This window comes from Pristis pectinata, chromosome 8, assembly GCF_009764475.1.
Source record: "Pristis pectinata isolate sPriPec2 chromosome 8, sPriPec2.1.pri, whole genome shotgun sequence".
In the NCBI taxonomy this organism is placed as follows: domain Eukaryota; kingdom Metazoa; phylum Chordata; class Chondrichthyes; order Rhinopristiformes; family Pristidae; genus Pristis; species Pristis pectinata.
Genome location: NC_067412.1, coordinates 86,412,019 through 86,424,452, shown reverse-complemented (window position 1 = coordinate 86,424,452; position 12,434 = coordinate 86,412,019). Strand labels below are relative to the sequence as shown.

The 12,434-nt window shown below is 42.7% G+C and overlaps 1 protein-coding gene across 1 annotated transcript; it reads left to right on the top strand.

The window, feature by feature from the left end:
- The first annotated feature begins 1,818 nt into the window (after window positions 1-1,818).
- fgf16 (fibroblast growth factor 16) lies at window positions 1,819-10,650 on the top strand. The gene is made up of 3 exons (XM_052021959.1): window positions 1,819-2,237; window positions 3,870-3,973; window positions 10,405-10,650. The coding sequence occupies exons 1-3, from the start codon at window positions 1,952-1,954 to the stop codon at window positions 10,648-10,650; spliced, it is 636 nt and encodes a 211-aa protein (XP_051877919.1). The 5' UTR covers window positions 1,819-1,951.
- The last annotated feature ends 1,784 nt before the right edge of the window (window positions 10,651-12,434 follow it).

Genomic DNA, 12,434 nt, shown 5'->3' with positions numbered 1-12,434 from the left:
TTGGCAGCTTGATTTGCTACAACTTATTACAACCTGGAGTGTTTTTGTAAGTAGCAGTCTAGAGTTGGATGAGTTCATCAGACGTGTATAGGAGCCCGCGCTGCCAAATGCTGCTATGCACCAGTGGATTTTGTAGATTTTCTTGTGTGTGTGTGTGTGTGTGTGTGTGTGTGTGTGTGATTGGGGTCTGTAATTGTGTGTGTGTGAGAGAGAGATTGGGATCTGTGATTGTGTGTGTGAGAGAGATTGGGGTCTGTAATTGTGTGTGTGTGTGTATGTGTGTGTGAGATTGGGATCTGTGACTGTGTGAGAGAGATTGGGGTCTGTAATTGTGTGTGTGTGAGTGTGTGTGTGAGATTGGGGTCTGTAATTGTGTGTGTGTGTGAGAGATTGGGATCTGTGATTGTGTGTGTGAGAGAGATTGGGGTCTGTAATTGTGTATGTATGTGTGTGTGAGATTGGGGTCTGTAATCGTGTGTGTGTGTTTGTGTGAGAGAGAGATTGGCATCTGTGACTGTGTGTGAGAGAGAGATTGGGGTCTGTAATTGTGTGTGTGTGTGAGAGAGAGACTGGGGTCTGTAATTGTGTGTGTTTTTTGTGTGACTGGGATCTATCTGTAATTGTGTGTATTAGTGTGTGTGTGATTGGGATCTGTGATTGTGTGAGAGATTGGGGTCTGTAATTGTGTGTATTTGTGTGTGTATGTGTGACTGGGGTCTGTAATTGTGTGTGTGTGAGATTGGGGTCTGTAATTGTGTGTGTGTGTTTTTGTGTGATTGGGATCTGTCTGTAATTGTGTGTATTTGTGTGTGTGAGAGAGATTGGGGTCTGTGTAATTATGTGGGTGTGAAAGAGAGAGATTGGGGTCTGTCTGTAATTATGTATGTGTGGGTGTGTGAGAGAGATTGGGGTCTGTGTAATTCTAAGTGTTTGTGATTGGGGTGTGTGTGTGTTGTGTGTGTGTGTGTGCGCATGTGTGTCTGAGTGTTTAGCGGTATTGGCCCGTGTGTCTGGGTGTACTGGTATGTGTCTTCGCGTTTGGGGGTGTTAGTGTGTGAGTCTGTCTTCGCGTTTGGGGGTGCTAGTGTGTCTGTCTGTATTTTGGGATGTTGGTCTTTCTGTCTGGGGTGTTGGTGTGTCTGTGGGGTGTTGGTGTGTCTAGGGGTGTTGTTTATCTGTCTTTGTGTTTGGGGATATTGGTGTGTATGTCTGCAGGTGTTTGTTGGTGTGTGTGTGTGTGGTGTGTTGATATGTCACTGTATATTTGAGGGTGTTGAGATAGTCTGCCTGTATTCTGGGCTGTGTAGGAGGTTGCTTTGTGTGCGAGCTGTTTACTTAGGATACTGTGTGTGTGGGTGAGGCATTTGTGTGGTGGTGTTGTTTACATGTATTGTAGCTGCGTGTGTGAGTGATGTCCATGTTTGTGGAGGTGATATGTACACATATTGTATCTGTGTATGAAAATGTATTACATATGTAAATGTGTGTTTGGGGCATGTTATGCATATCTACTGTGTGTGGGGTAGTGTTGTGTATATACGCTGGGACTGTGTGTGGGGGTGTTTTGTGCATGTGTTGGGTTTGTGTGGTGGGGGGATGTGTGTGTATTACACAGTTAACAATGGGTTGAAGGTCTCGCAGTTCGAACCCAATGAATCTCAGAGACCATTAGCCGTGGGGATCCCAGGCGGGGCTTATTTAAATATCGAATCTGTCAATGTGCGAGGATGTATATAAACAGCTGCTTTCATCTGATTCCCCTGGACTTCAGTTATGAAATTTAAGCGGAGATTAATGCGCCGGGATCCCTATAAACAGTGCAGTCAAAACAAAGTCGTCTCGCCTGTTATTATACACGAGGGGGCTGCATTGGGAGACTTTCCGTATCAGCGAGCTGGTTAATAAAAAGTGATCGCGGCTCTAATTGATCGCCCCTTGGCCCGGCCGCCCCATGACTCTGATGGCCGAGGTCGGCAGCTATCTGGGAGCCGTGGACGCAGACATACACGCCGTTTCTCTTGGGAATATGCCGCTGCTAGCCCAGGCCGATTCCCCCGGGTTCCTGAACGAAAGGCTCGGGCAGATCGAAGGCAGGCTCCAGAGAGGATCACCCACCGACTTCGCGCACCTGAAGGGAATCCTCAGGCGGAGACAGCTCTATTGCAGAACGGGCTTCCACCTGGAAATCTTCCCGAACGGAACCGTGCACGGCACCCGGCAAGACCACAGCCGGTTCGGTAAGGTGCAGCGGCAACGGGGGCGACCCTCTTTCTTCCCTCCCTCCCTCCCTCTCTCTCTCTCCAGCAACTGGTGTCTAGAAACACCTTCACACGCAGACGTGTTTGCACTTGAGCAGAGATCAGGGAGGGAGAACTCGGTCACGGTGCCTTCACCGCCGAGCCCTCGCTCCACACATGTCACCAAGGTGGATTCAGCTTGTTCACCTGGGGGTAGGCGAGCAGCCGGGCTTCATTGCACCGGGGCCAGTCGTTCTTGGATTGAACCCATTCTCGTTGGGCTCAATGAAACGGCCGCCGCGCTGCTTGAGGCACAGTCCTCCGCCAGTGCACGGGATATTCATGAAACACTTGCACTATGTCTGTCTTACGGGTTTAACGCTGCAATTGCAGAGTACGTTTGTTGCTCACGGGGCGGTGATGATTTGGATTGCATTTAGTGTGGCGCAGAGTCCTGGCCATCGGTGAACGGACTGTGCGGAGAAGAGAGAATTCTTATAGCCTTGTTCTAGTGATGTAGAGTTGGTGAGGGAGGGAGGCAGAGAGAGAGAGAGAGAGACGGAGATAAACTGAGTAGATAACTCAAACGCGGTGTAGAGTGTGGGGGGAGGCAGCGAGGGGTGAGGGTCGAACACAGCCGGGGGGCAGATAACAGCTAAGCCCGCCAGTGTAGGGGGCAGAGGGAGGCGGACACAGAGACGCGATTCATGGGCAGATGTATAACTGAGCGGAGTTAAACTGGAGGGGAAGATCGGGCGGGTTGGACCCGACGGGAAGCGGGGAGTCAAATGCCGAGCCACAGAGCGAATGTCCGCGTCACACCCAGGGCGGAGAAGAATGTGCCTCCTGTCCTTAACTCGCAGTAGTTAGCATCCTCTGCTCTGGCCCCCCCACCCCCAGCCAGTCTCTCCCACTCCTTCCAAAGGTTGGAACAGGTGTCTTTCATCCCCATGGAAATGCGAGTCTGGTTCAAGGCGCAGAGCCGTTCGGACCCAACACCCTAACTGGCTCATAAATCATCGCAGACAAATCCCTCGCCGTTCCTATTAAACACGAGCAGAGAACTTTTTTTTTAAAAAAATGCTCTTTTCTCAGAGTTTCCATGGAGGCTGATTATGAAGCCTTTCTCAGCGCTCATTACACCATTTTTAAGGCCAGTCAAACAAATCCAACAAGTGAAAGCTGAACGCGTAGAAGGTTTCATGATTAGAACCAGATCCTAGGAACTGACACCGTATATACTGCAGTTAGTTTTAAACGTGTTTTTATGAGTAATCGCTGATATTTCCTTGTTAACTGCTTAGCGATGGTTTGAAAGGCAAACAAGGGGCTACTTTCTAAACTCTGTGCAGCGGATGGTAAAAGCTTTCTGTACCGATGCATGCGTGTGTCCACTGTTGGTGGGGAGTTCTGTGGGCTGTAGGGTGACTGGCGTGGTCAGTGGGTGCTACACAGGTGGGGCGGTGGATGTGGTCACTTCTGAACACTCGGACCCCGGGGAATAGTGCGACCCCAGATCTTATAGTGATTTTTATTTGAACAGTCCCCTCGGGCGGAGCATACTTGCTGCACTCATTCTTGGTTCCGTGGCTGTAATCGTTGACCGCTTCCCATTTCTGATGTGTTGTTCAGGGATCCTGGAGTTCATAAGCCTGGCGGTAGGACTGGTCAGTATCCGCGGTGTGGACTCGGGACTCTATCTGGGGATGAACTACAGAGGCGAGCTCTACGGGTCGGTAAGTCCACACACTTAAGCACACGTGCCAAGCAAAGATGTAATGCTTAGTGCAATTGGACCAAACTTTACACTGGGAACTTGGGAACGAATAATTATTGCCAGACTTTCAACGATGTGGTGTGGGGTGGGGGAGGTACTTTGTGGACTTGAACTGGAGAAGGATAAGGGTGAGATCACTGGGGGCACATCACCACCTTGGTATTGCTGTAGATAAGAAGGTTCATCTCTCCCCCCCCCCCCCCCCCCACTGCATCCAGGACCCTCCCCCCACACACATCACCTTCTTAAATGATTCTAGCGCTGTTTATCTCGGTTTCTCAATCTGGAATTTCCGCTGTCGCCCTCTTCCAGCAACACTTTTTGCCATCAGTTTGAAAATTATCCCCTTGCCAGTTAGAGCAACCATTTTCCAACTTTCCCATTTTTACAATACCGTTGTCACTTCTCTGAGGTTCCCTTTCAGTCACCTCCTTTGCCACTGGTTTAGATATCTCACTAATAGCAGGTGAGTGTCATTGGGAAGACCAGCCTTTATTGCCCATGTAGGTGGTGACGTCCCACCTTCCTGAGCTGCTCACAGTGAATTACAACGGACAGGCTGGCTTGGCCATTTTAAGGAATAATTAAAGAGTCAACACAGACTGCCCTTAACAGAAGCATCAGTTTTTCTTCCCTGAAGACCTTTAGAGTTCATAGCCATACAGCACGGAAACAGGCCCTTCGGCCCAACTCATTCATGCTGACCAAGATGCACTAAGCTAGTCCCATTTGGCCCGTATCCCATCCATCAGTGAAGCAGATTTTTTCCCCTTGATAATCCATCAGTCTCATTCCACTGTACCCCGAAATTTGTCATATTTCTGTCTTTAAGATAATGCTCCTTTGCAATTTTTATTTTATGTCTGTAATGACATAGGAGGAGGCTATTTGGCCCATTGAATCTCTGCTGACTCTCAGAGCATTCCCATTCACCAGCTTATTTCCCTGTAAACTGTTTCCTCTCCCTCCTTCTGCCCATCAGTTCCCCCAGATTCTCCTCTCACCCTCCCCTCCCCTCCCCTCCCCCCCCCCCCACACACACAAACACACTAGAGGCAATTTAACCAATACCAGCACACCTTTGGGATAAAGGAACACAAGAGGGGAGAACATGCAAACTCCACACCGACAACACCGGAGGTCAGAATCGAACCCAGTTGCTGGAGTGTGCAGCAATTAAGGTTAGCCCAAACATGACCTTGACTACAAGATAATTGAGGGGGCTGCATTGCTGGTTGGAGGGGCTGAGGACAACTTGAAATGGTGGTGTTCAATAGCCCCTTTGGAGGCAACAGGTCTCCAGTGGGGCAGTGACAAATTATTTCAAAGGTTTTGAGTGGGGATTCTTTTAGCACCCTTGGGTCCTATTGACAGTAGTCAGGAGGGCTGTAGCCAGTTGTGATTGTGACTTACAAACTATACACACACAAACATGAATTTGTACATTTATTTCTGAGTTGGTACCAGTGTTATGGAACCCATGCTGTGCCCTGGTTTGAAAGCTCCTACCCTGGCTGCTCCAGCATATTACACAACCATTGTTACTTGAAGTACTTCTGCACTGTAAAGAGAGGGGTGGGTAAGGAAGGAGGGCAGTGCAGAATATAATTTCCTCTAAAAAGTACTGAGTTAAAAAGCTTGCTCTAAGCAGACACAGCATCTGATGCAATGTGATCTTGCCATAGCAGCAGAGTTCTGAAGCATATTTCCTGGCTGGTCCAGACCTGTGCTGATAGTAAACCCACTATTAAAAGGAATAACGCCCTTTGACTCAAAACATTCATCAGAAACTGTGGTATAGACTTGTTCCTTCCTTTAGAAGTTGAGCATTGTTATCAAGCAACAATTGTAATGGTACTTCAGGAGAATGAAGATGTATCAGACCTAGCGTTTTTCATCATGTCAAGCAGCACACAACTATTTTGTATCCCTGGCCCTTGTTAGACAGAATGATAATAATAGCTGAAGGATTTTCCTAAAATATTCACTTTTGTTAGGTGACGTGGAATTTACTGCAGTCTTTGGTGATTGATATGATAGACAGCTTTACAACAACGAGAACAATACAGTCTCTCTCCATTTTATGAATTAACCTCTGTATTGAATATGGCTTAACATTGTCCAGGAAGACATTCACTGTGGAACAGGTTTGCATTGCGTGAAAGGTAACTTCTTTCATCTCACATTATATGTCACAGCTTTGAAGTACTCAGGCACCCCTTACCTTTCAGCCAAAGAAGTACTTTTGAAGGGCAGTCACTTTTTTAACAGAGGGAACCATGGCAGTCAATCTGCACACAGTAAGGTTCCATAACTGCAGTTAATAAATGAATGGGACATTTATATTAGTGATGTTCATCGAGGGTACCTGAAAACCAACAGCATTTCTATACTTCGGAATTTCTTCAATTATTATTTTGCATTAAGGATGAAATTTAGAACAGTACAATTGGCCTGCCTAACCTACATGTTCAGATCTCTGGGGGCTTAATTCAGCCAAGGGTATGATACCATTGAGCTATGCTGTGTCCAGTTTAAAAACCAATAGGCTATTATAATTGTTACACTTTCCAACATTTAACACCAACTGAATGAGGCTGTGAGATTGTGACTCTCCACACAGCCACCTTCTGTCATGATACTGGAGGGTGGATGCTTCCCACGAAGGCAATTCCTTTAAGCTTTTGGATTCTGAACAGTCTGCATTGGGAGCAGCTCATTCACCTGTTCAGTTTCCTGCCCTGAATGATGGTCTTTTCATATAAAAACCAGGGTAAAAGGAAGGAAGCAAGGTTATCCTTAAATGAAAAGAATAAGTGAATTCCACATATGATCCCTTTCTAGTTCAATCTTAACATCTGTGTAACTTTAATGGTCATCAGCTTTTTGCCCCTCATTGAATATCAAAGCAGGGACAGATTAACTCACAGTTTGCATGTAGTTGTTTTGAATACTTGTTGCTAATTAATAATATGATAGGACAAATTACATCCTAGATCATATTTAACCTTAAGCAATTTTTCTCCAAGACCCCAGTGTCTGAGAACAGGAGAACAAATGTAAAAGTAGAAATTAGGAATGAAATAAAGGCAAGAAGATTGTGTGAAGCAAGGGAAAAATTAAAGCAGAAATAAAGATGTACGTGTTTATTCAATTTTAGTATCAGGAATCGTCGTTTATATTATCCATAATCATTCACTGTCATACAATTCTATATTGGGAACATTTTTGAAAAGCAAAAGGGTAGGACGAAATTATAAATTCTAAGTGAACATGACTTTGTCTCAGGAAACCTCTTCTAAAAGGTCTTAAACTTCCAAGATACTGGTCATCTTAAATGTATATTGTAAAGGAATAAAGGGATTACAAATCAATACAATGACTGTTTTCCTAACACACTCTGTGCCTGGTATTGGTAGATACTTCTTCACATCTCCAAGAGAACTGTAATCTTGAGTAAAAGAAGGACTAACAATAGAGATCTAATCAGACATTTGCACTTTCAAATAAAGTAATTCAGATGGTGGCTGAAGAGCCTGTTTCTGCTATACAAATCTATGAATCTTGTTTTGGGCTGGGTAATGCTGTAAGTAGTTATAAGGGTGATCAGGGCCTGTAAATTAGGTAACTGGCTATACTTCTTTCTATGTTAGCGTCGCCAGGTGAAGGATCTGGCACCAGTCATCATTCAGTGGCAAGTGTGTCAATGATATGAAATTAATTGCCTACATCTTCAGATCAGATGTTATGATCACAGCTGAGTAGAAAAAATAACTCTGTTAAGTGGGTTTCCCACATGTTCTCTCTAATACACATTATTATACATTTAATGGGATTTGCAAAGGGCTAGTTTAATCAACATTTGAAATCTGTTTACTAGAGTGGATTTTAGGTAGTGGCAAGTTGTTCTATAAGGCAGGTTTTAACAACAGGCTTTTAATAATGGCATTCCTGCAGAATTATAAAGTCATTTCCCAAAAAATGCACTTAGCTGCTTTCAATTTTTCCTTCAATTAATGCCCAGTGTGCTTAGAAATGCAGATTAGAAATCACACAGAACCAATAAAAAAAGGTGTAATGTTATTTTAACAAACTTATAAGGCTCTTTGCTTCAATCTGTTATTCAGAATAAAATATTTATCTCACTTCATGCAATTCACTGATTGAAGCAGGTGACTTACCACAGCTTCAGCAAAGTAATGGTTTAGCACATCAAGATATCTGCCAGCTACTTCGCCTCATTTAAATTGCAAGAATGTCGGTTAAAAATGGACATAAGTGTAGGCTTACATCAGGGACTTTCTTATATAAAAGAAAGCTGTTTCTGACTATGTGAAACACATAATTCAAAGCTTTGTGTCAGTCTGTCTTGCTCTTTACCCTCCCCCACTAGTTTTCTTCTTCCCTCTAGGCCCCACATTGCCACTTCCATCAGAACAGGATGGTTCTACCATTACTACAAGTCTGATTGTTCAAAAGAAGACTTGTTTCCAAGGAGTAGGACTGGTCCTACCAGTTCTTCATTCCCTCTGCTCCCTGCTTTCTGCCGCTCTCAGTATGGTGTTTGTGCTGTTCCTCAGTGCTCCCTCTAGTGAACTATTTGAAACTGAATAAGCATACCCAGATTGCAGCGGAGGTTTAAATGTTATTCTATGTTGGGGAAAGAATGCAAGTTCCTCCCACTGGAGATGTGTTGTTCTTTTCCTTTGGATGCTAAAAAGCCCATAGACATCCTTAGTAAGAATAACTAAATATCTTTTATTGGGTACACAAAGTTAACACATGGAGTTCAGACATTACCTATACAATACCAACTGCTAAAATAAAGTATCCAAAATCCAAAAGATTTAATAGTATATTTCTCCATGAAAAATATAGATAATAGTAATTAAAGTAACAGGTATTTGTTTCAAATTTCCCTATTAACTCTTTCCCATTACTTTCTCTACTCCTTTACTTAAGATAGCGACAAATGCTCGTCTCACTCAGTCACCCATGCAAGTTTCCCACTTCTTGCCCCCTCCATCTACCCAACCCCCCCCTCACCTGGATTCACCTATCACTTGCCAGCTCGTGCTCCACCCCCTCCCCTGACTTTCTTATTCTGGCTTCTGCCCTCTTCCTTTCCAGTCCTGATGAAGGGTCTCGGCCTGAAACGTCGACTGTTCATTTCCCTCCATGGATGCTGCCTGACCTGCTGAGCTCCTCCAGCAATTTGTGTGTTGCACCATGTTTAAATGGTTGTTCTGCACAAATGAACCTTGAAAGCAAATGTTGTTTGCAGGAACCATTCCTTTTGCTCACCTGCCACCCACACGTAGATACCTTTCCTCTAGATACTGCTGGTGATTTTTTCCCTTTCTCAACTCAAATGATGAGATCAACTCAAGCATCCTCACCACCAACCAGGACAAGTAGGTTATAAACCTGGTGATACATTTTCAATGAGGCCCTGACTGACTCACTGTGTCAAGTTACCAATGAATTGATAGTTGCATTTTCTGGAGAAAAGTCTTGAAAATTTGTTGATCAAGACATGGCAATAGCAAATAAATAATGTTTCCATTCAAATCAGTTTCATTTGAAATAATAAATAAGACAATATTGATAGCCTTCATTTCATCATCGTTGGCTATAACTTTATAAACTACATGTTTATTCAACCAATTCGGTCTGATGGAAAGAACTCATATTTTAAAGTAGCCTTGACTTCTAACATAAGGGGGATAGAAACTTGTTACTAGGTTTGACACTTTTTCTGGGAAACATTAATAATGTTTTAAAATATTAGGAGATATCAGAGATATCAGTTTTTTACCCAGAGAGTGGTTGGGGCATGGAATGCACTGCCTAGAGTGGTGGTGGAGGCAGGTACATTGGTCAAATTCAAGAGATTGCTAGATAAGCATATGGAGGAATTTAAAATAGAGGGATATGTGGGAGGAAGGGGTTAGATAGTCTTAGGTGAGGTTTAAAGGTCGGCACAACATTGTGGGCCAAAGGGCCTGTATTGTGCTGTACTGTTCCATGGTATATGTAAAGCTATTTGTTGTTTAGCATTAATGGTGTTCAATTGAATAGCATTAGAAGATTAGTTTATACTGAAGGCATTCTATTAATTAATTATCTTCCCACTCCTACAAGGTAAATACTTAAAATGAATATTGTTACAAAATAGCTGGCATCTTGGATTTTCTATAGTTAGGGTGAACTAATTTCCAATTGCACGGTGTAAGCTCCAACTTGTTGACAATATTCTTCGCAAGATGTGAAGCCTTCAATGTTACCTCCTCCATTTATTAAACTTCAGCTTATGGGAAACACTGAATGAAATAAGTAGTCATGAAAGTACATGAACTATACCCTCTGATTAACATCTTTTTCTTACAGAAAAAATTAACGCCCGAGTGTGTTTTCCGGGAACAATTTGAAGAGAACTGGTATAATACCTACGCATCAACTTTGTATAAACACGTGGATACTGGGAGACATTATTACGTGGCTTTGAATAAAGATGGATCTCCACGGGAAGGATATAGGACTAAACGGCATCAAAAATTTACTCACTTTTTACCTAGACCCGTGGACCCTGAGAAAGTACCTACATTATACAGAGACCTCTTAAACTATAGTTGATAAATTCCACTGCCTTGCATGTGTTGTACATAAGCGGGGGCTTCAGCTATTCGGGGGAGCAGTGCCAACGACAACCTCGTGGCCATTTTGAGACGACCACTTTGGTTGAATTCAATACCACTACTAATACTATCAAGCCGTTATCGAGTGCACAGTTCCAGGATTTTGTTTTATACTCACACACCTATATTCTCCACTGAATTTTGCTTCTAGATAATGGTTGAGGAGGAGAGGAACAAAGCCTCGTAGACAATGGACACTTTTATTGCTGGAGAGAAATGAAAGGCCACTAAGTGGTGATAAACGCTGCTGCAAATAAAGGAGCTTTGAGCTGAAAATTATATATTTATCAAAAGTTGATATATTTCGGATCTGTGGATGAGAACCTGCTGAAAGCTGTTATTTACTATGCGACATGGAAGAAAAGAGCCACCAGGATATAAGGTTCCCAGTCTTTGGAATGGGCTAAATTTACCATGGACACTGTACAAATCAACAATAAACTATTTATAGAAATGTCAATATTATATTTATTTTATATATTTATTTATTACATAGACTATATTTTTAATGACAATGTATAGATCAGATTGCTATCTGGAAGGATTAGATCCTATTGAAATGTAAATGACCACTTTTTAAGTTATGAAGATCTATGAATGTTGAGTTTGACAATAAAAATACTTTGTTTAAAGCAAAAACGTATATTGTACAATTAACATTGCTTGTTCACTCTTAATAAATAGAAATTATGATGGAAATTTCTGCTAGAAGTAAATGTATTACAAATTTTCCCTAATATTTCTTAATGTAGCAATTGTTAAGCTATTATTTTCAGTATGCAGTTTGCAACTCCCCTTTATATTGGTATTTAGCATATTTGACCATCAATTGCTCACCTACCTCCTCTTTGGATAAGTTCTATGCAGATGCTTTCATTCCTATACATTCATAGTCTGGTAAAAGTTGCAAAGTAAAATATCAGCTTACCTTTTTTCAGATGGTGATCAACTTTGTAGAGTTTTCCAACCATTAATTAGACTATTGATTCATTTCAGCGTAACAATTTACAATATTCAACCTCTTTTGAAATGGAATCAAATATTAAAGTTCCTCCCCATTGCAAGTAACGCAAGTTCAGTAGGTCACAACCTTCCACCTTTAGATGGTAGCACCCTAACTTGCAGAGGTGTGTGGGAGAATTCAACTGTAACCACTTTCGGAAAGGCAGGTTGAATATACAGATGCATACAAGCATTTCCTCAATGCGTTTTGCTTTCAGGGAGTCCCAAGCCCATGCAGGGTGCCCCCGCCCCCCCCCCCCCTTCCCCAAAGCTGTTTGGGATAAGCCAAATCTTATTTGTTTTAAACCCCCAGTAGGTTACTTGTTTGTACCGGTTAAAACTGAGACAAAAACCTAAGAATATATTTGTTTAAAAATGATCAAATCTCCCTTTATCTGTACATATATAAAAAAGTACAATATTGAGGTAGATTTCAAAATATCAGAACTATATGAAATTAGTAGAAAAATTGCCTATTTCTGATGAAAAATTCCCCGGATTTTCATACTGTGTCTTTAGCTTCATTCAGACTTTTACAACCTTTCCCCCACCTTCGTTGACAAAGGAATGCTTTCAGCATCATTATTTTTGAAGGCTTCCTTTTCAGATCTTGCTTTGGATGGACTGTGGTTTTGGAAATGGTTTGATCATCTGTTGATGATATTCCGTGCTGATGCACAGGAACCTTGTACCATAAGCCACCCTTTCAATCCATTTGAT

What these genes read in the sequence shown, in the direction of transcription:
- fgf16 (XM_052021959.1), top strand. Translation starts at nt 1,952, where the DNA reads ATGACTCTGATGGCCGAGGTCGGCAGCTATCTGGGAGCCGTGGACGCA. An exon ending in GCAAGACCACAGCCGGTTCG is followed by an intron (nt 2,238 to 3,869) that starts GTAAGGTGCAGC and finishes TGTGTTGTTCAG; the next exon opens with GGATCCTGGAGTTCATAAGC. An exon ending in GAGGCGAGCTCTACGGGTCG is followed by an intron (nt 3,974 to 10,404) that starts GTAAGTCCACAC and finishes TTTTTCTTACAG; the next exon opens with AAAAAATTAACGCCCGAGTG.